General features: G+C 44.5%; 1 protein-coding gene across 6 annotated transcripts in view; it reads left to right on the top strand.

Moving 5' to 3' along the window:
• The window catches only part of LOC141127244 (hydroperoxide isomerase ALOXE3-like), a 226,972-nt gene extending 214,408 nt beyond the window's left edge, over positions 1–12,564 (top strand). For all 6 annotated transcript variants that reach the window (XM_073613510.1, XM_073613515.1, XM_073613512.1 and 3 more), the window contains 3 exons: positions 9,594–9,694; positions 11,576–11,743; positions 12,178–12,564. In XM_073613510.1, coding sequence (XP_073469611.1) covers positions 9,594–9,694; positions 11,576–11,743; positions 12,178–12,357 — 449 coding nt within the window. In that variant the 3' untranslated portion in view covers positions 12,358–12,564. The remainder of the gene's footprint in view (positions 1–9,593; positions 9,695–11,575; positions 11,744–12,177) is intronic.
• Positions 12,565–26,841: the final 14,277 nt, after the last annotated feature.

Here is a 26,841-nt window from a genome sequence, read left to right as displayed (position 1 = left end):
GAAACCTAGACACATTGTTGTCTGCTGACACAGAAAATACCTTGAGATGGTCCAAAGCAAAATTCCTATTATATAGCAACTCTGCCTCTACAACGTTTGCTAGAAAGCTAAAACAATCTACAAACCCCCCACAAGTGTAGAAATTACATAATTCCAAGGGGAACTTAGTCTCCCACCCTAAAGAATTTATAGAGATTTTCTCTGATTTCTATAAGAATTTGCTATCTGCCCCTCATACTTCACCAAAGCATTCTTTCTATAGAAATAACTGAGATTATTAAATCCCTAAAAACTTCCACAGCACCCGGTCTAGATGGATATTCCACCCTACATTATAAAAAATTCTCCCATATTCTGGCCCCCCATTTATCCAAATTATACAATGATATTTTGCAAGGCAATACGTTCCCAGAGGAAATGCTTTTAGCCAATATGTGTCTATTACCCAAGCCCCATAAAGATCACACCTCTCCACAGAGCTACCACCCAATATCAGTTATAAATAATGACCTCAAAATTTTTGGCCGTTTGCTTGAGGACAGAATAGCTGTGGTCATCACATCATTAACACACCCAGACCAAACGTGTTTTATTCCAGGCAGACAGATTACAGACAACTTAAGGCTTGTCACAAATATAATACAGGACAGTTGGTCATACCTGGAATTATTACTCCCCAAATACGGTATTTGCAATGAATTCATGCATCCTCAAACTAGAATTAGACTCCCTGGACAAAACTCAGAGTTCTTTGCATTGGGTAGGGAAACTAGACAAGGTTGCCCCCTTTCCCCTCTCCTTTTTGCCCGAGCCATCGAACCCCTCGCTTGTGCCATACAAAATAATGTCAATATTAACCACTTCAGCCCCGGAAGGATTTACCCCCTTCCTGACCAGAGCACTTTTTACAATTCGGCACTGCGTCGCTTTAACTGCTAATTGCGCGGTCATGCAATGCTCTACCCAAACAAAATTTGCGTCCTTTTCTTCCCACAAATAGAGCCTTCTTTTGATGGTATTTGATCACCTCTGCCGTTTTTATTTTTTGCGCTATAAACGGAAAAAGACTGAAAATTTTGAAAAAAAATGATATTTTCTACTTTTTGTTATAAAAAAAATCCAATAAACTAAATTTTAGTCATACATTTAGGCCAAAATGTATTCGGCCACATGTCTTTGGTAAAAAAAATGTCAATAAACGTATATTTATTGGTTTGCGCAAAAGTTATAGCGTCTACAAACTAGGGTACATTTTCTGGAATTTACACAGCTTTTAGTTTATGACTGCCTATGTCATTTCTTGAGGTGCTAAAATGGCAGGGCAGTACAAACCCCCCCCAAATGACCCCATTTTGGAAAGTAGACACCCCAAGGAAATTGCTGAGAGGCATGTTGAGCCCATTGAATATTTATTTTTTTTGTCCCAAGTGATTGAATAATGACAAAAAAAAAAAAATTTACAAAAAGTTGTCACTAAATGATATATTGCTCACATAGGCCATGGGCATATGTGGAATTGCACCCCAAAATACATTCAGCTGCTTCTCCTGAGTACGGGGATACCACATGTGTGGCACTTTTTGGGAGCCTAGCCGCGTACGGGGCCCCGAAAACCCAGCACCACCTTCAGGATTTCTAAGGGCACACATTTTTGATTTCACTCCTCACTACCTATCACAGATTTGAAGGCCATAAAATGCCAAGATGGCACAACCCCCCCCCCCAAATGACCCCATTTTGGAAAGTAGACACCCTAAGCTATTTGCTGAGAGGCATGGTGAGTGCAGCTCTCATTTGTTTTTGAAAATGAAGAAAGACCAGAAAAATTTTTTTTTTTTTTTCTTTTTTCAATTTTCAAAACCTTGTGACAAAAAGTGAGGTCTGCAAAATACTCACTATACCTCTCAGCAAATAGCTTGGGGTGTCTACTTTCCAAAATTGGGTCATTTGGGGGGGGTTTGTGCCACCTGGGCATTCCATGGCCTCCGAAACTGTGATAGGCAGTGAAGAGTGAAATCAAAAATTTACGGCCTTAGAAAGCCTGAAGGCGGTGCTTGGTTTTCGGGGTCCCGTGCGCGGCTAGGCTCCCAAAAAGTCCCACACGTGGTATCCCCGTACTCAGGAGAAGCAACAGAATTTATTTTGGGGTGTAATTTCACAAATCCCCATGGCATGTTTGAGCAATATAACATTTAGTGACAACTTTGTGCAAAAAAAAAAAAAAAATTTGTCTCTTTCCCGCAACTTGTGTCACAATATAAAATATTCCATGGACTCGACATGACTCTCAGCAAATAGCTTGGGGTGTCTACTTTCCAAAATGGGGTCATTTGGGGGGGTTTGAACTGTCCTGGCATTTTATGCACAACATTTAGAAGCTTATGTCACACATCACCCACTCTTCTAACCACTTGAAGACAAAGCCCTTTCTGACACTTTTTGGTTACATGAAAAAATTATTTTTTTTTGCAAGAAAATTACTTTGAACCCCCAAACATTATATATTATTTTAAAGCAAATGCCCTACAGATTAAAATGGTGGGTGTTTCATTTTTTTTTTTCACACAGTAATTGCGCAGCGATTTTTCAAACGCATTTTTTGTGGAAAAAACACACTTTTTTAAATTTTAATGCACTAAAACACACTATATTGCCCAAATGTTTGATGGAATAAAAAAGATGATCTTAGGCCGAGTACATGGATACCAAACATGACATGCTTTAAAATTGCGCACAAACGTGCAGTGGCAACAAAATTAATACATTTATAAAAGCCTTTAAAAGCCTTTACAGGTTACCACTTTAGATTTACAGAGGAGGTCTACTGCTAAAATTACTGCCCTTGATCTGACCTTCGCGGTGATACCTCACATGCATGGTGCAATTGCTGTTTACATTTGACGCCAGACCGACGCTTGCGTTCGCCTTAGCGCGAGAGCAGGGGGGACAGGGGTGCTTTTTTTTTTTTTTTTTTCTTTATTATTTTTTTGCTTTTTTATCTTATTTTTAAACTGTTCCTTTCATTTTTTTTTTTTAAATCATTTTTATTGTTATCTCAGGGAATGTACATATACCCTATGATAGCAATAGGTAGTGACAGGTACTCTTTTTAAAAAAAATTGGGGTCTATTAGACCCTAGATCTCTCCTCTGCCCTCAAAGCATCTGACCACACCAAGATCGGTGTGATAAAATGCTCCCCCAATTTCCCAATGGCGCTGTTCACATCCGGCGAAATCTAAGTCATAAAATGCTTGTAGCTTCCGGTTTCTTAGGCCATAGAGATGTTTGGAGCCACTCTGGTCTCTGATCAGCTCTATGGTCAGCTGGCTGAATCACCGGCTGCATTCTCAGGTTCCCTGTTGAGACAGGAGAGCCAGAGAAAAACACGGAAGACGGTGGGGGGGGGGCATTCCCTCCCACTGCTTGTAAAAGCAGTCTAGAGGCTAATTAGCCACTAGGATTGCTTTTACATGAAAGCCGACCGCTGGCTAAAAAGAATGATACCAAGATGATACCTAAACCTGCAGGCATCATTCTGGTATAACCACTCAAAGTCGTGAATGGCGTACCTGAAGACAAAAAAATGGTTAACAATAAAGCACAGTAAACGGTAAAGTATAAAAAATTGCATACCTGAAAAGCAAACATGATAAAACATAATAACAATAAAACATTGCAGAATAGAATACAGTAAAAAAGAGCAGAACAATAGAGAGAGAATAGAGAGAGAGAGAACAATAAAACGACAACTATTTTTTTTTATTTTTGTTTGTGTTTTTTTTTTTTTTTTTACACTTTTTTTTTGTAACTGTAACTTTTATAACTGTAACCGGTTCCTGGTTCGGGTCTCTCAAAATGCGATGGCATCTTGGGAGACCCTGTGAAAGTGTGCCTAGTCTGTGCAATGCTGTACCCTACGCTAATACTCAACTAGTGAATGGTAGCGTTCAAAACATTCACCAATGCAAAGACCATGATTATCAGGACAGGAGGGACAATAATAGCGGGTGTCACGTCTATATCCGCGCTTGCTGCAGACACATCTTTTTTGGGGGGGTTCGTTGGGTAGGGGTACTCGGGAGGACATATAAATGCCTCTCATGCAGCCGACTGCATTTGGTTGGGGATGTGAATGGGGGAAGTACGGGCGCTGCAGAAGCGGTGGGTTCACAAATTAGGATTGGCGAATGCAGCAGGAAGGGCACTATGGGCACGACAGGCCTATGTTTGTCTTTTTGGTGGCAGCGGGACACTACTTGTGCTTGCCACCTCACCAGCTTGAACTGCACTTATGGGACTCGCCACGTCACCAAGTGTTACTGCAGTGCTGGTTTGACTATGACCGGGGTGTACTAGGCCGCTGGCGCTTGCCAGTTTACCAAAACGCTACAAAAAAAAGTGACAGTGATCGATCGATACTGCACTTGGGTGGGCTGGGCTGGGCCGGGCGGAGGGGCAAAAAGCAGGTGCTAGCAGGTATCTGGGCTGATCCCACTAACACTGCGTTTTTGGGAACCCTAAACTGCTGGGGACGCTAGTATAGATCTGATCGGATCAGATATTGATCCGATCAGATACTATACCACTAAGGGAGGCGTATGCTGCGTGTGTGGGTGTTAGCGGTACTGGCGCTAATCTGACGCTGCCTGGGGCTGGTGCTTGCCAGTTCACCAAAATGCTACCAAAAAAACTGTTAGCGATCGCAGGGATCAGGCCTGACTCTGCGAACACTGCAGTTATGCGTTTAGTGTTTTGTAAGTGACAGTGATCGATCGATACTGCACTTGGGTGGGCTGGGCTGGGCCAGGCGGAGGGGCAAAACGCAGGTGCTAGCAGGTATCTGGGCTGATCCCGCTAACACTGCGTTTTTGGGAACCCTAAACTGCTGGGGACGCTAGTATAGATCTGATCGGATCAGATATTGATGCGTTCAGATACTATACCACTAAGGGAGGTGTACGGTGCGTGTACGGTGCGTGCGTGGGTGTTCGCGGTACTGGCGCTAATCTGACGCTGCCTGGGGCGACGCATATCACCGCCGGGCGATCAGGGGGCTAAACCTTTATTCGGTAATAAACGGCGGGTGCCCTGACACTATAAAAAATAAACAAACTAACCAGCGTCACCCGTAACAGTTATACGGTGATCAGTGGTGAAAGGGTTAACTAGGGGGCAATCAAGGGGTTAAAACATTTATTAGGTAGTATATGTGGGTCCCTGTCGCTATAAAACGCTGACAGCGAACCTAAATATTTACGTTCCTAACTAGCGTCACCAGCGACACTAATACAGCGATCAGAGAAATGATCGCTTAGCGACACTGGCGACAGGGGGTGATCAAGGGGTTAAAACTTTATTAGGGGGGGTTAGGGGGGTACCCTAGACCTAAAGGGGGCTAATACTCACTGTCCTACCACTGCTAACTGTCACAAACTGACACTATGCAGTAATCAGGAAAAAAAAAAAAAAAAACCTGCTTGGTGTCAGTTTGTGACAGGGGGGGGTGATTGGGGGGGATCGGGGGGCGATCGGGGGGGGATCGGGGGTGTTTAGTGTGCCTGGCATGTTCTACTGTGTTGCGTGTAAGTGTTGGTGCACTTACATGTCATCTCTCCTCGGCGCTGGAACGGAAACTGGCCATCACATCCTCTGCCTCTGTGTACTATACAGAGGCAGGGGATGTTTCTCATTGGCTGGGAGCGATCGCGAGGGGGGGGCCACGATCGGATGGTCTCCCCCTCGTCTCTCATCGCTTTCAACCAAACGCCGACCGCCGATGGCACCGGGGGGGGGTCCGATCGGACCCCCCGCCCGCGGGAAGGCAATCACGTACCAGGTACGTGATTTTGCCTGCCCGTGCCGCTCTGCTCACGTATATATGCGTGAGGCGGTCGGCAAGTGGTTAAAGGCTATTCCAAAGGCATAACAGACTTCAAATTGAATATCCCACCACTGTTAACAGCATCTTTACAGGAGAGATTCTCTTTCGCCTAGACATCACATTCTTTTAAATATTTGGGCATCCTTCTTACCCCATCTTATAAAACCCTTTTTCAAACCAATTAGCCACCACTATTCATAAATATTAAAACACTATTAAAATTATGGTCTAACTATCACATCTCCTTTTTGGGGAGAATAACTGCTGCCAAAATGGTGATTTTACCTAAACTACTATTTCACTTTAGAGCTTTACCCATACTTATCCCTAAAAATACACTAGACTCCATACAGAAGGAAACTAACAAATTTATATGGCTCAATCAAAAAACGAGACTTGGTTACTCTCTTATGCACAGATCTCAATCCAATGGTGGTTTGAGCCTTCCTAGCTTATGGTGTTATTACTTAGCAGCAAGGTTTACACAGTTAGCTCAGTGGTTTGCTCCTTCAAATCAAGTTGCTTGGTTACATTTTGAAGAACAATCAATTATTCCATTTCATCTTCAAGGAATATTATGGTCCAAGTCGATTCAACCTAGAGAGATCTTTCCCTTAAATAAGGTGGTGGCCCACTCATATATGTTATGGCACCATTACAAATATAAATTTGACTTGATGTCTTACACCCCCCCCCCCAGCATCCTTTATAGGAGACCCCCGCTTCCCTCTGGCCTTTAGAAATAGGGGTACGTTCAGTATATGGAGGTTATGCAGCCTCACTACTCTGAAATCTCTATCCCTAAATAATACATTTCGCACTTTTTCAGAGTTGTGTGAACTATATAATCTCCCAATTTCAGAATTACCCCATTATACTCAAATTGAAACATTCTATCAAAAATACTTCTCTCTAACTTTGCATACCCCTTATTTCCTATTTGAACAAATCTGCATTTCCTCACCAAGAGATTAAGGCTTGATCTCTCGTATTTACTGCTGTTTGAATGAATTTTCTCTCTCAGAAAAATCAAAACCATTGCTGCAGTGGGAAATTGACTTGGACCAATCTTTTACACTACCAGAATGGATCACTATGATCCAAAACCTACTGAAATGTACTCGCTCAATTTCGGCAAGAGAAACAGCCATCAAAATACACACCAGATGGTACCTGACTCCCTTTACAATAAACTCATTTTAACTGTCTGTATCCCCTACCTGTTTTAGGGGATGCCCAGATCAAGGCATCATCTTACATACCTTCTGGAGCTGCAACATTTTGAATTACATATGGTTACAAGCAGCAGCTAAGATTGAACATATCATAGGCAAAAAAAATTCCCTCACTCCTAATATTTATTGTTTCCACCTATACCAAATATACCCATACAGCATATTAGATTAATTCACACATTGTTCAACAAATCCACTGGATGATAGCGTTTAACTGGCACTCACCAACAGTCCCTTGGTCCCAGGTATTGAGTAGAATGGAACAAATAAAACTCAGAGCGAATTTATCATACTCTCTTTGACACCATGCACATTTAAAAAAAAAAATGGTCCCCTTGGGATATACCACAACCCTAAATATCACCTAAATGTAGCCTAATAATAAATATCAGCTTAGATGAAAACTATGATGTAACTTATGCAACCTCATAGGAAAAACTAATTCTTATACCGCGTACACACAACCGTCGGAATGAACTCTGAAGGTTTTTCTGACGGAGTTCTGACAGAGTTCCGCTGAAACTGTCTTGCGTACACACGATCACACCAAAGTCCGACCGTCTAGAACGCAGTGACGTACAACACGTTCGACGGGACTAGAAAAAGGAAGTTCAATAGCGAGTAGCCAATAGCTGCCGTCTCGTACTTGCTTCAGAGCATGCGTCGTTTTTGGACTGTCAGAACAGCATACAGACGAGCGGTTTTCCCGATAGGAACTGATTCCGTTGGAAAGATTTGAAACATGTTCTATTTCTAGGTCCATCAGAATTTAAAAAAAAAAAAAGCCAGATGAGGCCCACACACGATCAGAATGTCCGCTGAAAAGATTCCGTCTGACTTTTCCTCTCGGAAAGTCTGACCGTGTGTACGCGGCATTAGATATCAACACTATTGTTCTTATGTTGTATTGCTATATTCTTTTTTATACATATCTTTTACCTCATATTAAGCACATACTTGATATATTGAATGTACCTTTTTTTCTATTATACATTTGTACCAAACTATGACCTTTTTGCAACAATAATAATTGTTTGCAAACAAAAAAACCAAAGGGTATGAGTGGGTGGGAAAGCACAACAGCCGGCAACTAGATAGTGGAGGAAATGTGCAGTCAACCCGAGCCTCCATCTATGGTGTTTGAAGTGCCCCCTCCCTCCCTTCTCTCGCTAGCCTTTGAACATGCTAATGTAAGGGAGAGTGGTACTGTAATGAAAAGGGGGACATTGATGTAAGTGGGGGCTTTGGTGAGCAGAGACCCCCTTACATCAGGGTTCCCAGAGCAGCTCTTACATCAGAGTTCTACTTTACATTACAGTCCACAGAGCTCCTCCTTAGGGCCCTTTCACTCTGCTCAGTGGGGGATCGGTCTGCTGATCCCCGCTGAGCAGGCAGATGATAGCTCCCATCCTGCGAATGCCTGGTTTGCAGAGTTGCCCTTTCCACAGTCCGTACGGTTATTGAATACTAGAAGCTTTTTAGGGTTAAATTGGATATGCAGTATGTATTTAATATGTGATGCATGTGTTGTGAGATAATGTCCATGTGAGATATGTGATGTCTTTTATGTGAGGAGTCTTCTTATGAATTTCATTTTATGGTTTTTATTGTAAAATGATAATAAATTTTTCTGATTCTGTGCCAGAATTCTCCAGCCATGGAGATCAATTTTTGTCACATTTAGTGGAACTTCTCTGCTGTTGTAGGTATCTTTTATACAGGAGAAGAGTGGAATTTATAAGTGATTTCTAGCTATCAAGGATCAGTGAGGCAGGAAGAATGGTTGCTTTTCTAGCATAATTGACCAATTGTCCAGGTCCATGGCATCAATAGATTGCAGAACCTGGGACCAATATGAATGTAATTCCGTATATGCCCAATATATGGAAGAAATCAGCATTCAAGCAGGAGCACCAACAAGCAGTGGAGTGGTCAGCTTAAAACATTCCCACACGTACCGAAGTGAGATAGTAGTGATGTACAATTATAAACTGCACCAGCCTATCTCTAGCTGAAATCAACTGTTGAAGTGGATAATCCCAAATATCATACTAATCATCATTATCCAAACTAGGGAGATCCGATGACTGTTTCATGACTGGTTCCTGCACTTCTGTAACCCCTATGAGATGGGCTGTTGAAGGGTTCTAAGGCTAAATGAGATTTTGTCAGATTTGGGCAGAGACACAGTACATACAAGGATTTCAAGCTCACAGTGGATAACCTGAAAGAATCAAACTGTGCAGTGCAGACATGACAGAGTTTGGGTATAATGAAAGAAATACCAATTGGGGAGAGAGTACTTGGCTTTTAACACAGGGGAAATCAAACCTGTGATATTCCCACCAACAAAGATGCAGCAATAAACCAAAACTGCATATATAAGGATACCAGCAAAACATGAACTATTTGCGGAACATGAAGACAGGTTTGGTAAATGCTTTTTAAAATGTGTGTATGTCTCTCCTCTGACAGAAGTCCCATCTTCCTTGGAGTCCATAGCCTCTCTGATCAAGTACCTGACTATGGTGATCTTCACATGTTCTGCTCAGCATGCAGCTGTCAATAGTGGCCAGGTGAGTGGCATAACATTGGTACTGCCTGTATTGTCCATGCATATTGATTATTGGTACTTTACAATGTTTTACAGCTTGACTCCAGACAAAATAATCAGCATGACAGCTAGGCATATAGGGTTATAAAAGGTCAGCATGTACAGTATACTTCACATGACGGGCTTCCTTTAACCACTTGTCTACCACTGGAAAACTTTAAAGAGGTGGACATTATTTCTACAGCGCAATGCCCACAGGTGGCCAGTGTGCCTATTAATGGCTGTGACCTGAGCCATCAGCAGGTAGCTCAGATTACACACTCAAACACAATATAATACAGAATTTTTTTGTAAAGTATAAAAGATGATGTTACACTGAGTAAATAGATACCTAACATGTCATGCTTTAAAATTGTGTATGCCCGCATGACGGCGCCAAACTACGGTACATAAAAATCTCCATAGGTGATGCTTTAAAAGCCTTTACAGGTTACCAGTTTAGAGTTATACAGGACACCTGGTGCTAGAAATATTGCTCTTGGCCATTCTGCCGTTCACAGAAATAGCTCACATGTGTAGTGTGATCACCGTTTACATATGCGTGTGGGACTTTAGTATGCGTTTGCATTTGCGCGTGAGCACTTTGAGAGTGGGACACTTTAAAATCCTACCAGAACACCCAGATCCTTCACCAGTAATTCCCCCAGTTATACTCCTCCTAGTATGTAAGATGCATGCGTATTCTTAGCCCCCAAGTGCATAACTTTACATTTTTCGACATTAAACCCCATTTGCCACATAGTTGCCCAATTAAACAGTGCATTGAGGTTGACTTGTAAGTTGGAGACATCCTGTAAGGATTTTATTCCACTGCATGGCTTGGTGACATCTGCAAAGACAGAAATGGTACTTTTAATGCCAGACCCTATATCAATATAGTCTTGTGCACAACGGAAAATTTCATTTTGTTTGTTTTCTATTTATTGGTATAATACATAATTTCATTCTGTTATATTCGTTTGTTTTTGGAAAATGTGTTATTTTTGTAGAGTATAGATATTCGTTATAACAAATCAATTAGTTTTATTGTTTAATTTTCGGATAATTAGTTATTTATGTATGTACTGTATATACGTGATAACGATTCGTAGTTCAGAAAGACATTTGTTTATTGAATCCATTAACACTCACAATGACAATATCTCTTCTATGCTCAAATACAATACAACGCCCTTCTCACTCAGTTCTCTGGAATGCCTTTGCCAACTGCCAGTAATTCAACCTCCAGCACAAAATGAATCCGCTGATTGGACTGTAAGATTTATTCCGAGTTGACCTTTTGTTTCATTAGACCTTTAACGAATTAACGAAACATGCCGAATTCATTCGTTATCTTTGTTACAATTTCTTTCATATTAGTTGAAATTTTGTTATTTTTTTCTTCGGATGCATGATTTGGCTGAATTTCGATTAGTTACAAATTGAATTGCACATGTCTATCATTTGTAAATATATTAAAAAGTAAGGGATGTTTCATGACTGGGTAATTGTCAGTCAAAGTATTACTGAAAAATGGTCTGGTGATAAAAGGGGCTACACATGCCAGTACTGATGTGGTTAAATACCACCAAAAGAAAGCTGTAGCTGTCTCAAATGTTATAACATTATTTTGCGATACAGTATTGCATGACTAAGTAATGTAATTATCACAGCTATATTTTCAGAAAACTGAAAAATGGCCTTGTAATGAAAGGGTATTACAGCCAGGTACTCAAGTGATTAAAGAAGCTTAACTTTGCTACGACAGGAAAACTCTTCTTTTTAGAAGGCAGTGACTGCACTCTAAAAGCCTGAATTGCTTGCACCCTTCCCTTCCCTAAACATCTGTTTGTCCCCTCTGCAGTTTGACATGTATTCTTGGATGCCCAATGGCCCCACTACTATGAAGAGTCCCCCGCCCACTGCAAAAGGTGCTACAATGGAAGCTATTCTGAAGACATTGCCAGATGTCAACACTACAGCTCTTGGTTTGATCTTTATGTGGACAGTAAGCAATGATCCCTTAGACACGGTAAGTACAAGGGACCAGTGAGAAGTACACAAACATGCCAATGTCTCTGTGGATCACATAGAACCTTTAAGCTGGGTTCACATATATGCAAATTGGATGCGGGTCTCCCCGCGTCTAATTCGCATGACATACGAGTGTGACCGGCTCTCAATGGAGCTGGTTCACACAGGTCCGGGGTGGCCACTGAGCAGATTGCAAAAGGGTCCTGTGCATGTTTGGGTTCGGTTCAGGTGCAAATTCAGGCAAAAATTCCCACCCGAATCCCACCTGAACCGGTGAACAGAAACGCATCGGACCCCAAGCACAAACCAGCGGCCGCACATATGTGAACCTGGCCTTATTGTTTCACAACATAAAATTTTGGCAAATATATAGTGAGTATTATTAGACAGATTCACTGTCTTAGAATCTCAACAAGCTCTTCTTCTTTACAGAGGCATCTTGGAAACTATCCTAATAAATATTTTACAGAGAAGACCCCGCAGCAGGCCATTAAGGAATTCCAGGATAAACTCACAGAGATCTCCAAACACATAAAGGAGAGAAACAAGACCATGGATCTGCCCTATGCTTACCTGGATCCAAGTGTTATAGAGAACAGCGTTTCCTTATAATGATATTACAATGGTTTAAAATGATTCTGTCCTTGTGTGTGGGGTTCTTTTATCTGTTCAGCTCTGGTGACACAATACCGATCTTGGCAGTATGGTAATGTTTATGAGATAACTGTAAGATCTTTGGGAGCACAAGAACAGATTACCTTGTATGAGTATTAAAAAATTATTTAGTGAATAAAATAAGATTTTTACTTTCCTGTAAAATTTATTGGAGTACAATATAGGCAGCTACCTTTAGGTGATTGGACACTGGCAAAAAAAAAAAAAAAGCTGCAGGGACAATCCTTCTGTAACAAATAAAAAATTCTTTAATAAAGTTTACCTGTAGGTAAAATTAATACAGTATCTCACAAAAGTGAGTGTTGCTGTCCCCTCAACTCAACACACAGCCATAAATGTCTAAACCGCTGGCAACAAAAGTGAGTACACCCCTAAGTGAAAATGTCCAAATTGGGCCCAATTAGCCATTTTCCCTCCAAGGTGTCATGTGTTAGTGTTACAAAGTCTCAGGTGTGAATGAGGAGAAGGTGAGTTAAATTTGGTGTTATCGCTCTCACTCTCTCATACTGGTCACTGGAAGTTCAACATGGCACCTCATGGCAACGAACGCTCTGAGGATCTGAAAAAAAGAATTGTTGCTCTAAATAAAGATGGCCTAGGCTATAAGAAGACTGCCAAGACCCTGAAACTGAGCTGCAGCATGGTGGCCATGCCATACAGCAAGTTAACAGGACAGGTTCCACTCAGAACAGGCCTCGCCATGGTCGACCAAAGAAGTTGAGTCTACGTGCTCAGCGTCATATCCAGATGCTGTTTAAGCAAAATATTGGGTGTGGCTTAAAGGGGCGTGGCTCAAATGGGGGTGTGGGTAGAGTCTGAGATGATGGAGGGAGAGAGAGAGAAAGAAAGAAAGAGATAGTGAGGAAAGGAGAGAGAAGGAAGGAAAGAAAGAGGGATGGAGGGACAGCAGGCCCAGATCCTACACCACAATAGAAATATGTGTATTCCAGAAAATTTAACAATCAGCAGATAAAGATACTCTAAACACCTGGTGTTAGCGCTGCAATCATCCCGGCACCATGGTTGTTATTTAATTATTTCTATTATTACATTGTAATATAAAATGAAATCATTCAACTTACCATAATGCAAAATCAAAGGGAGCCCTGAGCGTGTCACTTGCTACATCGCCTGCCACTAGATGCCATCAGGTGCCCCCAGCGGAGTCCCTCCTTACAACAGGCATTCTCAGCAGAGTCCGTCCTTACATCAGTTGCCCCCAGCAGAGTCTGTCCTTACATCAGGTGCCCCCAACGGAGTCCGTCCTTACATCAGGTGACCCCAGCGGAGTCCGTCCTTACATCAGGTGACCCCAGCGGAGTCCGTCCTTACATCAGGTGCCCCCAGCGGAGTCCGTCCTTACATCAGGTGCCCCCAATGGAGTCCGTCCTTACATCAGGTGCCCCCAGCGGAGTCCCTCCTTACATCAGGCATTCTCAGCAGAGTTCGTCCTTACATCAGGTGCCCCCAGCAAAGTTCGTCCTTACATCTGGTGTCCCCAGCAGAGCCCCAGTCCTTACATCAGTGTCCCCAGTGGAGCCCTAGCCCTTCCTTACATCAGTGTCCCCAGCAGAGCTCAGTCCTTACATCAGTGTCTTCAGCGGAGCCCAGTCCTTACATCAGTGTCCCCAGCAGAGCCCAGTCCTTACATCAGTGTCCCCTGCGAAGCCCAGTCCTTACATCAGTGTCCCCAGCAGAGCCCAAGTCCTTACATCAGTGTCCCCAGCGGAGCCCAAGTCCTTACATCAGTGTCCCCAGCAGAGCCCAGTCCTTACATCAGTGTCCCCAGCAGAGCCCAGTCCTTACATCAGTGTCCCCTGCGAAGCCCAGTCCTTACATCAGTGTCCCCAGCAGAGCCCAGTCCTTACATCAGTGTCCCCTGCGAAGCCCAGTCCTTACATCAGTGTCCCCTGCGGAGCCCCAGTCCTTACATCAGTGTCCCCAGCAAAACCCCAGTCCTTCCTTACATCAGTGTCCCCAGCGGAGTCCCAGTCCTTCCTTACATTAGTGTCCCCAGCGGAGCCCAGTCCTTACATCAGTGTCCCCAACGGAGCCCAGTCCTTACATCAGTGTGCCCAGTGGAGCCCCAGTCCTTACATCAGTGTGCCCAGTGGAGCCCCAGTCCTTACATCAGTGTGCCCAGTGGAGCCCCAGTCCTTACATCAGTGTGCCCAGCGGAACCCCAGTCCTTACATCAGTGTCCCTAGCACAGCCCAGTCTATACATCAGTGTCCCCAGCGGAGTCCAGTCCATACATCGGTCTACAGCAGAGCCCAGTCCATACATCAGTCCCCAGCAGAGCCCAGTCCTTACATCATTGTCCCCAGTGGAGCCCCAGTCCTTACATCAGTGTCCAAAGTGGAGACCCAGTCCTTACATTAGTGTTCCCAGTGGAGCCCCGGTCCTTACATCAGTGTTCCCAGCAGAGCCCAGTGCTTACATTAGTGTCCCCAGCGAAGCCCAGTCCTTAATCAGTGTCCCCAGTGGAGCCCAGTCCTTACATCAGTGTCCCCAGTGGAGCCTAGTCCTTACATCAGTGTCCCCAGCGGAGCCCCAGTCCTTACATCAGTGTCCCCAGCAGTGCCCCAGTCCTTACATCAGTGTCCCCAGCTGAGCCCCGGGCCTTACATCAGTGTCCCCAGCAGGGCCCCAGTCCTTACATCAGTGTCCCCAGCTGAGCCCCGGTCCTTACATCAGTGTCCCCAGGTGAGCCCAGTCCTTCCTTACATCAGTGTCCCCTCTCGTCGCGGGGCCGAGGGTTGGTGGCAGCTCCATTTTCTTCTTTTCCTGTGTGGAGAGGGGAGGGGCCTCCGATCCGTGCAGCCAATCGGCTTCAGTGTACAAGAAATTGTCTACTTGTACACTGAAGAGAGAAGCCAATTGGCTGCCCCTCCCCTCTCCACTGAACACACGAGGAAAGACACCTCTTTTTGTAGCCCACTGTCACTCTTTGCCAAAAACAGTCCCATGGTCTGGGCCTGCATGAGTGCTGCTGACTAGGATTGCCACTTCTTTGTCGAGCCAAACCTGAACACTTCAACGGCACATAGCATTTTTTTGTATGTACTATGGGACTGTAAAATACCTGGGACACTTCTGTGTGCCCCAGGGAAGTAGTAATGTGGTACGCAAAGCGTGCTGCGGCAAACAGTTAGTGTGGCCAATTGCGTTAACAGTGAAAAGAGCTTAAAGAGGCATTGGGGCTCTCCCCATGAGGTCTGATGTGGCCAGTAATGGCTTGTCCTGTGCCAAGTATCTATCCCAGCACATGTATATACATACAGCAAATCTATAATGGGCACCATGTTCTCCTGCCATGCTACCAGGCCACCCACCTCCCCCTACCCCCACACAGACGGGAGAGGCGAGAGGGCTGGATCTGTTCCTCTTCCTCCTGCCCCTACCCCCTTGTGTCTGCCCACACTCCAATCCCCAGTGCTGTGCCTCAGAAAAGGAAAGTGGGGGCCAGAAATTTGAAGTCCAGCAGCCTCAGTGTCAGGGCTGGGCTCAGCCCTTCCTTCTCTGAGCTGGCCGCTCAGATGTCAGCTAATTGCCAGCTCCTATCTCTGCACAGTGACTCACCTGTTGATGATATCCTGCTCATCAGTCCTGCCTACTTAAGCCGTCCAGTCCAGATGATCTCTGCCTTCGCTTCGGTCACATCTCTAGAGACGCTCTCCTGTGTTCCTGTTAAAGACTTGCTTGGCTGACATTCCTTCTGGCTCCAGATCCTGCTTGCTGTTCTCTGGCTCCCTGAAGATTTGGCTTGTCTGACTATCAATTCTGGTTCCTGAACTCTGGCTCTGTTTTGACTACGTTTACTCTGTTTATCTTTTTTTGTTATTATTAAACAAGTGTGATTTAAAGGGGCTGTAAACCTACGTGTTTTTTCACCTTAATGCATTAAACCTTAATGCATTAAGGTGAAAAAACACCTGGCAGTGACTGGCCCCCCAGCCCCCCGTCTTACTTACCTGAGCCCTAGAACTTGACCCACGGGGACGCGCTGTCTCTCTGCCCGGGGTTCTCAGCTTTTAATTGGATAGATTGATAGCAGCGCAGCCATTGGCTCCCGCTGCTGTCAATCAAATCCAATGACGTGGGTGCCAGGGGCGGGGCCGAGTCCTTCATTCGGCCTCTATGGATGCCAAATGCTGGACTCGGGAGAACGCTTCTCCCAGGGGTTTATCCAATGTGTGGAGAAGTCGCGAGAGCCACTGAGGGACCACAGAAGAGCAGGTTCGGGGCCACTCTGTCTAAAATGAGTTGCACAGTGGAGGTAAGTATTATATGTTCGTTATTTAAAAAAAAAATGAACCCTTACAATCACTTTAACTGTACTTCTTCTCAGTCTGATTCATGGTTTCTGACAGTAGGTGAAGGCCATGAATTCAGAAGATGCAGTCAATCTACTTGTTGGTAATATTTTTTTCAGATTGGATGAGCAGGATCACTGCATGGATCAGTTTGCCATGCCATTACAAACGCTCCTGAGTCGCATGGCTCACCTGGAATCTCCCACTGTGGCTGCTCCAGTACAACCTGTGTTGCAGGCCATCCCTGCTGCTGCTCCAGTCTCTGTGCAGGCACCCGCCTCGAGTATTACCTCTATAAGAGGTATGTCTGGTTCCGCTCCACTTCCCCTGTGATTTGGGGGCGATCCAATCCAATGCAGAGAGTTTCTCAACCAGGTTGAGATATACTTTGAGATGCTACCCAAGGTGTTTCCCATGGATAGAAGCAAAGTAGGTTTCATGATATCTTTGCTTTCTGAAAGAACCTTGGCCTGGGCAAACCCTCTATGGGAGACGCAAAAACCTGTTGTCTTGAGTTACCCTGAGTTTGTGGCTTCTTTTAAAAGGGTATTTGACGTTCCTGTATGCTCCGCTTCTGCTGCCAAATGCCTCATGTCCATCAAACAGAGTACGAGAACTGTTGCCGATTACGCCTTTGAATTCTGTACTCTGGCAGCAGAGGTTGCGTGGAACAATGAGGCCCTAGTGGCGGCTTTTTCTCATGGTCTCTCAGATACCATCAAGGATGAGAGAGCAACCAGAGATATACCCACTGAGCTGGAGAAGTTGATCACGTTTGCCATCCTCATTGACTCCAGACTCAGAGAAAGACTCTCTTTTAAGGAGCGCTTGCGGAAGCCTCCTGTACATTTGTCTCCAAGCTTTGCAGTCCCGCCCTTGCCTCCCTCACCTCCCGTGCCTCCTGGTACCGAGTCAGTCAGTGAAGATGAACCCATGCACTTGGGCTTCACGTGTCTCTCTGTGGATGAGAGAACCCTTAGGAGAAGGGAGAGATTGTGCCTTTATTGTGACCAGACAGGTCACTTTTTAAAGTCTTGTCCTACCTGTCAAGGGAACACACGAACCTTGAGGTCCTGTCACGGACAGACCTTAGGTGGCCCCTGGTTTCAGTTACCCTTTCCTGGGCTGAGTCGCCCGTCGAGATAAAGGCTCTAATCGACTTTGGGGCTGCAGGCCTGTTCATTGCTGCTGCCTTTGTATCAAAGCACTCGATTCTGCTGCAGCTGCGTGACACTCCACTTGGCATTGAGGCTCTTGACGGGAGACCTCTACAGCTTGCCCATGTGACTCATGAGACTGTTCCGTTGTCCATGGCCGTAGGGGCTCTTCACCATGAGATAATCCAATTCCAAGTTATTTCCTCACTTAAGTTTCTGCTGGCTATTGGTTATCCTTGGTTACAGAGGCCCAACCCATCTTTTGATTGGCTCTGTGCTGAGGTTCTCTCCAGGTCGCCACAATGCAGTAAGACATGCTTCCAGAAGGTAGCCAAGGTCCTATGCACCTCTTCACTCTCCTCCCTGCTGGAGGAGTACTGCAATTTTAGCAATGTCTTTGACAAAGGTCAAGCCAGTAGTTTGCCTCCACACCAGTCGTATGATTGCACAATTGACCTTCTACCTGGTGCCATACCCCCTTGTGGCCAGGTTTACCCTTTGTCTGTCTTGGAGGATAAGGCCATGGAGGAGTATGTTGCAGATGTACTTTCTCGAGGTTTCATCCGCAAATCCTCGTCTCCTGCTGGTGCTGGTTTCTTCTTTGTGAAGAAGAAGAGTGGTGAACTGCGACCTTGTATTGATTATAGGGGTCTCAATCGTCTCACAATTAAGAATGCCTATCCGATTCCATTGATTACGGAGTTATTTGACCGCCTCAAGGGAGCGTGAATTCCATCGTGAACAGGTTAAATTCCTGGTTTTTCCACTGCTGGTTTTTCGATGGACCCAGAGAAACTTTCAGCAGTCCTACAGTGACCCTGACCCATGGGTTTACGTCCTCTGCAGCGTTTTCTTGGCTTTGCCAACTATTATCGGAAGTTTATTCGCACCTTCTCATCTCTGGTCAAGCCCCTGACTGATATCACCAGAAAGGACGGTAATCCAGAGAGTTGGTCTCCGGAGTCCATTAAGACCTTTGAGAGTCTCAAGGCTGCTTTTGTTTCTGCTCCTGTGTTGGCACATCCTGATCCTATGTTACCTTTTCTCCTTGAGGTTGATGCTTCTGAGACTGGAGTTGGCGCCCTTCAACGTCCTACCTCTGAGAGCGCTATGCATCCTTGTGGCTACTTTTCCAAGAAATTGTCATCTGCAGAGTGCAATTACGAGATTGGTGACAGAGAGCTGTTACTGATCATTTTAGCCCTGAAAGAATGGAGACATCTCCTCGAAGGTACCACTGCGCCGGTTTTCATTCTTACCGACCATAAGAATCTTACATTCTTGTCTGAGGCTAAATGCCTCTCTCCCAGAAGAGTGCAAGGGGCACTTTTCTTGTCTAGTTTAAATTACATTGTCTCATTCTTACCCGGTACTAAGAATGTAAGGGCTGACGCTTTGTCACGACAATTTTCCTCCACTTCCAAGATGCAGTCGGTTCCGGTTCCTGTGATTCCTCCTGATCATATTCTGGCTACGGTTCGCACCAGTATCACTTCTCCTTTGGGTGACAAAATTACATACTGCCATGCTCTAGACTTACCATTCTCCCAAGGCTGCTGGCCACCCTGGGAAGAATCAACTCTTTTGGGCCATTTCCCAACAATTCTGGTGGCCTAGTCTACGTGCTGATGTAACCGCCTTCATAGCAGCCTGTTCTGTGTGTGCTCAGAGTAAGACTCAACGACACCTTCCAGTGGGCCTCCTACAACCCATACCCAATGAAGAGAGGCCCTTGACCCATCTGTCTATGGATTTCATTGTGGAGTTACCCAACTCCAAGGGCAACACAGTTATCCTTATGGCGGTTGACCGGTTCTCGAAAATGTCTCATTGTATTCCACTTAAGAAGTTGCCCACTTCTAAGAAACTATCTTCCATTTTTGCTCGGGAGATCTTTCGCTTACATGGGCTACCCAAAGTGATTGTCTCAGACAGGGTAAGTCAGTTTGTGTCCTGGTTCTGGCGAGCCTTTTGTGCACAGTTGGGAATTCAGCTTGCTTTCTCCTCTGCGTATCAATCGCAGTCTATTGGGGTTGCAGAACGAACCAATCAGTCCTTGGAGCAATTCCTACGTTGCTATATTTCTAACCAGCATAACAACTGGTCAGACCTCTTACCGTGGGCGGAGTTCACTCATAATCGTGCCTTGAATTCTGCTTCATGATTGTCTCCATTTATGGCGAACTATGGTTTCCAACCTTTCATGTTGCCTGACTCATTTGTTCCGCAGAGTATTCCTGCGTTAGAGGAGCATCTCCATGGTCTACGTTCCACTTGGGCGCAGACGCCTGCCTGTGCCTTCCTACTAGGTTGGGGACAGGGTCTGGCTGTCATCTCGCAACCTCCGACTTCGTGTTCCCTCTCTGAAGTTCGCACTTCGATTTATTTGGCCTTTCCGTATTTTTTGCAGGATTAACTCAGTGGCTTACGCATTAGACCTTCCTTCTAATATGCGTATCTCAAATGTATTTCATGACTCCTTATTAAAACCTTTGGTCTGCAACCGCTTTACCACCTCACCTCATCCTTGGACGTACAAGCCCCTGTCCTCCTCCGTGATTTCCATAGTCATTTTCCCCTCAGGCCTGAGGGGGTACTGTCAGGGCTGGGCTCAGCCCTTCCTTCTCTGAGCTGGCCGCTCAGCTGTCGGCTAATTGCCAGCTCCTATCTCTCCACAGTGACTCACCTGTTGATGATATCCTGCTCATCAGTCCTGCTTACTTAAGCCATCCAGTCCATATGATCTCTGCCTTCGCCTTGGTCACATCTCTAGAGATGATCTCCTGTGTTCCTGTTAAAGACTTGCTTTGCTGACATTCCTTCTGGCTTCAGATCCTGCTTGCTGTTCTACTGCGCTGTTCTCTGATGTTTTGGCTTGTCTGACTATCTGTTCCGGTTCCTGAACTCTGGCTATGTTTTGACTATGTTTACTCTATTTACCTTTTTTTATTATTATTAAACAAGTTAAACTCCTTACCATCTTTAGTTCAAAGATCTGTTCCAGCATATCATAGACACTATACACAGACATCCATGCCATCCATTGTTTTGCTGTTGCTTGTAGTTCCACAGAGTTTAACATCTTTAAAGCGGAGTTCTGCCTAAAAAAAGAAATTAAAAGTCAGCAGCTACAAATACTGCAGCTGCTGACTTTTAAAATAAGGACACTTACCTGTCAAGAGCCACCCACGGGGGGGGGGGGGGCGCTGAGTGTGTCGTGAGCCACTCGGGGAGGGGATACTTTGCTAGGTGCCGCGAGCCACCCATGGGGGGTGGGGGTTTTGGGTGCTGTGAGTGTGTTGTCAGTGTCTGTGCTGCTGATCTATATGCTATCTGTGATGCTGATCTATATACTATCTGTGGTGCTGATCTATATACTATCTGTGGTGCTGATCTATATACTATCTGTGGTGCTGATCTATATACTATCTGTGATGCTGATCTATATACCATATCTGTAATGCTGAGCTATATACCGTATCTGTAATGCTGCGCTATATACCCTATCTGTGAGGCTGAGCTGTATACTCTGTCCTGTGATTCTGGGGCTGTATACTCTGTCCTGTGATACTGAGCTGTATACTCCTGACACTATGGGTGGACGCAAGTTGAATTCAGGGGATGGAGTGGGTGGATTCTATAAGGGGTGGAACTTATGTGAAGTGGGAGGTGTCAAACGGTAAGGGCAGGGTCTGGTGCCCCCCATCCTAAAACTTCACCAGCTGCCACTGGTATAGACATCATTGTTTCCTGCACTTCTTACCATCTTTAGTTCAAAGATGTGTTCCAGCATGTTATAGACACTATACACAGACATCCATGCCATCTATTGTTCTGCTGTTGCTTGTAGTTCCACAGAGTTTAACATCTTTAAAGCAGAGTTCCCCCTAAAAAAAAAAATTAAAAGTCAGCAGCTACAAATATTGCAGCTGCTGACTTTTAAAATAAGGACACTTACCTGTCCAAGATGCCCGCAATGTCCTCACCCGAAGCCAACCCGTCTCTTAGCTCCGGGTGGAGGCACCGGCATTGCTAGTAAGGGAATTAGGAAGTGCTTCATGGCCTAGTTCCCTACTGCGCATGCGCAAGTCGCGCTGCACATTCTGAGTGGTCCCTGCTGTCTTCTGGGACCTGTGTGTCACCAGAAGACAGCAGAAGGAACGGAGGAGGGGCCGGACATGGCGTAGATTGCCTCGGATATTGCCGCGATCTTTCGCCTGGAAGTGGGAGCAAATACCTGTATTAGACAGGTACCTGCCCCCCCCCCCAAAAGGTGCCAAATGTGACACCGGAGGGGGGGAGGAATGCGGACAGCATAAGTTCCATTTTTGGGTGGAACTCCGCTTTAAGTCAGTGATCACTGTGAATTCAATTACAGTCCTGATTTGCACAGGAATATTGTCTACTGGTTATACACCATCTATTGGATCAGCTATTCTGCCTTACCAATCAATATTCTTTGCTTGCAATTAAACACCTGAGAGCTAGCTGAAGATTAACCGGACTGCCACACAGCAACATTGGACTACTTTTACTTCCCTCCCCACTTCAAGAAATTGTTTTGCTGAAACTATCAAAGCTGCAGTTCACCAAGAACTCTCTGTAAGAGCAGGTTGAATTGTGCTATAGTTACTGTTTGCTGGAGTTGTATTTGTTCATCTGTCAGTTTCCTATTCTTATGTGAAGGAGCAGAAAGGAGGGGTCTGACACTCACAAGAGTGATTTCTCTGCTCTCCTGTAGCCCACCCACATACAATAAACATATACTTATTTTGGTATAGGAAATACAGTATGCATTGTTGAATGTTTGAATCATAAAGGTGACAGTTATTTTGCTATCAATAATATTCCTTGTAAGACAACTCTTTTCCTTTTTTGGGGGGTTAAAATCAAGTTTGTTCTATGATTATTTCCTCATTTATCTCACTGAGTAAAATATTCTTGATCTAACTAATTTTGGTGTATTTCCTTATTGTTGCTGTTATTTAAAGGAAAAATGTTTGAACCCAGGGTGTCAGAGGTGGCAGAAGACTCACGGGGTCAGGGCAACCAGAGGGGTATTGATCTATCTTGCGACCCTCAAGAGGGCAGCGCTACATTATCTCCCCAGGACACTATTTATTTAGCAAAGATCCTCCCAATGTAAAGATATCATCAGTATTCCTGTCAGTGAATCAACCAATATGTAAGCAGAGCAAAAGAAGAGGAGAAGCCCATAGTGTAGTATTTAAAGTGATTGTAAACCTTTGTGTAGCGGTACTCTCATGAGGGCTGCTGAATATAGTAGCCCTCCTGTAACCCTGCCCAGCCAGGCACACGATTTCCAGTCACTCTTATGCCCTGTACACACGGTCGGACTTTCCAACAGAAAATGTGCAGTCAGAGCTTGTTGTCGGAAATTCCAACCGTGTGTGGGCTCCATCGGACTTTTTCCATCGGAATTTCCGACACACAATGTTTGAGAGCTGGCTATAAAATTTTCCGACAACAAAATCAGTAAATTCAGACCGTGTGTGGACAATTCCAACGCACAAAGTGCCACGAATGCTCAGAATAAATTCCGAGACGGAACTGCTCGGTCTGGTAAAATTAGCGTTCGTAATGGATATAGCACTTTCCTCACACTGCAATGTTTTAAATTGTTGAATGCAGCGCACTCTTCTTCTTTATAATGCTATAAGAATGAAGTTGTTTTGCTGCTTATATTCACACAGACTTCTCACAAACTTCTTTCTTTATTATTTCTCGTGATTTCATGAATATAATATTTTTATTTGTCACATCTACCGAAAAAAAAATATTTTTTATATATTTTTTTTGTATTATTTGTTGTATTTTTTTCAAATCCAGATCTCCTGTTTTTTTTGTTTTTTTTTTTTTTGTTTTTTGGTGATCTCCAGAATGGATTTGGGTGTGTTTTGTATGTCAAGTTACCACAACACCATTATTATCTTGTCTTTTTTAATCTTTTTTTAATTGGTGTCCCTTGTTAATTTCACATTGTATTTTTGAAATGTACCTGCCTCCTCACAAACAAACTGTCCTTTTTGAAGTAAAACACATAGGCAAGTCTTTGTGAAAAATTAATAGCCATTTATTTTGGGTCATTACAAAATAAGGAGGAAGGCAACGCTGGATAAACTGGTGAACTTAGCGAAGTCTTTGTACTCCTGGGCACACATCAATGATTTTACAGTCAAAAATGTTGGCCTGAGGAGTCCTTATAATAGTGAGCACAATCCGGTCCAGGACTACAAGAGATCAGGAACAGCAGCAGATGACATCTATGTCCCCAGGCTGTGGTACTGCAACAGCCTGCATCTTTTGCCAGACCAGACTGAACCCAGGGCCAACATTCTCTGGTCTTCCTTAGACGCTTCCTTCCAGGCTGTGGCTCTGGTGTTGGAGGTGTGGTAGGTGGTGGAGGAGGAGGACCATGGTTGAACTCACAAACGTGGCTTTGTCTTCTGAGTTGGCCCCTCAGCCCCTTATTTAGGGCTTGTAAGATGAGATACTCACATATTAGGCATTGGCCCTCCTCCATTTCCAGCATTTTGCAGGCTGTAATATAGGTAAAGTCCTCTTGAACACTGTGGGGGGTTCTGAGGGCCGCAGTAGCCTTCATAAATAGGTCAATTGCTGCCTCCTTCATGTTACTCCTCTTCCTGCCACTTTTTTGTGGAAGGCGAAGGGGAGGGACCTGGGTATCGGGCAGGCTACTGGGCCCGGCCACCTCCTGGCTGAGACTTTCCTGTGTATGAAAAAGGGACATTGTTTTAGTTTTTGGTTCATCAATCACACACAATTTTCAGCTCATGACTGGTGCAAATTGAATGTTAATAAATAGAAAAGACTATCATTCTGAGCCCAGCATTTTTCATTCTTATCACAATCATTTATGGCTACTACTGTCTATTGATATGTAAAACACTTTGTGAAATCAGTTATCAAAACTAACATATATTTAACATCATTAATTTAAACAACCAGAAATATTTAGAAGAATGCTATACCTGACTCAAGCTGGGCTCCTCCACATGTTGCTGCCTGGAAGGCCCAGGTTGGGCGTCTGAAGCCTCAGCTGGGAGGGGAGGAAGTGTGGAATGAAGACTGGAGAGTGCTGGCCTGGGTTCAGTCTGGCCTGACAGAAAATGCAGTCTGTCATAGTACCACAGCCTGGGTACATAAATGTCATCTGCTGCAGCTCCTGATCTCTTGAAATCCTGGACCTTCTTGTGCTCCCTAAGATAAGTGCTCCTCAGGCCACCAATTAGGGCCTTCAAACAGGGGATGTCTGCCGTGGGGATCACCGGCTTCACAAATTCCACCAACTGATCCAGCGCTGCCTTACTCTTTGTTTGATTCTTATAATCGGGGTGGTTTATCTACCACAGACAGGGCAGCTCCCTGAACATATCAATGAATATTGGCATAAAGTCATGATCATTGACTAGATCCATTTTCTCTGCAAGACACAACACAAGACAAACCCTAATGTCAGGCTAATCTCTCCTAATCTTGTCCCAATATAGGCCTAAATCTATAAGCAGTATAGGCCCAAGTTAAAATGGTACCTTCGCTATCACGATCGGCGCTTCCGATACTTCTTCCTCCACTCACAGATCGTACGTATGACACATGCGTGTTACGCTTTATATAAACTGCGCATGCGTGAAATTCCGCCCGCCCCTGACGTTCTTTCTAGTATATTCCCTGCCCCTTCTCTTTCGGTGCAGTGCGGTAGAGCACATGGCGGAGAGACAACAGGTGCATGATAATTCCAGCAACAAGGAGGAGAAGGAAAGGCCGGAGCAAGAAACGTCACGATCCCGGAGGAGAAGATTTAAGGCATCAAGTATGGCCTTTGTAGAGATGGTGGAGATGGTGGACATATTGAAGAGGGCCGACCATGATGGGAAGCATGGACCTTACCCAAACCCAAATGTCAGAAAGGCCGAGATCATGGCTAAAGTTGTGAAGAGTTTGCACAGGAATTTTGGGGTACGGCGATCCAAGGATCAACTCAGGAAACGGTGGTCGAACCTCAAATTAAGGGAACACGATCAGCATAGAAGGATCAGGAGAGTGCTGCAAAAAAGTAAGTAGTTGTCCTGTGTTCCTATTCTTTATTTTGATTACGTTCGTGCTGCTCCATGTGCTTTTCTTTACTGTTGTACAGTTTAAAATGGCAACTTTCATGTCCATGGGCACATTAATTGTTCGTAGGAAACATTGTTCGTTCGGCCACTAAAATAGGATGTTTTGGCCAGATGCAGTTCAATACCATTTTTCTGGCCTACTTCTATTAAAAATAGTTTGATGTCTAGATGGGTTTGTAACTATACTGAAATGCAAACTAGATTTGGTGTAAGGAGAGGACACTCAGCAGCTGTTTACACATCTGGACACTGGAGCACTAGTGTGGGACACCAGAACACCCTTTTTATTAGGGGGTCCCACACAGGTGCTCCAGTGTATACTATAGGGGTGTCTCCATCTATGAAGCTTGCACAAAACAGGTAAGTATTCAAGCTTTACAAAGGACAAAAAAAAATTCTTCAGCTTGGAACTCTGCCAAAACAGACAATTGTACCCCACTTCAAAGCAATGTTTCATATTCCTATTTCTGCCATCAAATATCTGTGTGCTAAGTATACCTATTTTTGTTCACATAGGGGAGAAAAGACTCAGAGGACACCACTCATCAGAGGAGACCAGGGGCCCCCCACCTCAGCAAGAAGGGAAAATCCCCAAAACCCAACCAGAGGAGGAGGAGAGAGAGACGTTGTAGAAATTGTGCACCACAACAGGTGAGTGTCTGCGACCACAGCTTCAGGTAAGAGATGGATGCCTGCATATTTCTAAAAAATTGTGTTTTTGTTTTTGTTTATTTTGTAGGTGATCGGGATGTTGTGGAAGAGGAATGTCATTTCACCAGTGAAAGTGCC

Source organism: Aquarana catesbeiana, linkage group LG02, assembly GCF_042186555.1.
Source record: "Aquarana catesbeiana isolate 2022-GZ linkage group LG02, ASM4218655v1, whole genome shotgun sequence".
NCBI classification, from domain to species: Eukaryota; Metazoa; Chordata; class Amphibia; order Anura; family Ranidae; genus Aquarana; species Aquarana catesbeiana.
Note: the sequence above shows the minus strand (reverse complement) of the source record. Positions and strands in the feature narration are given on the sequence as shown.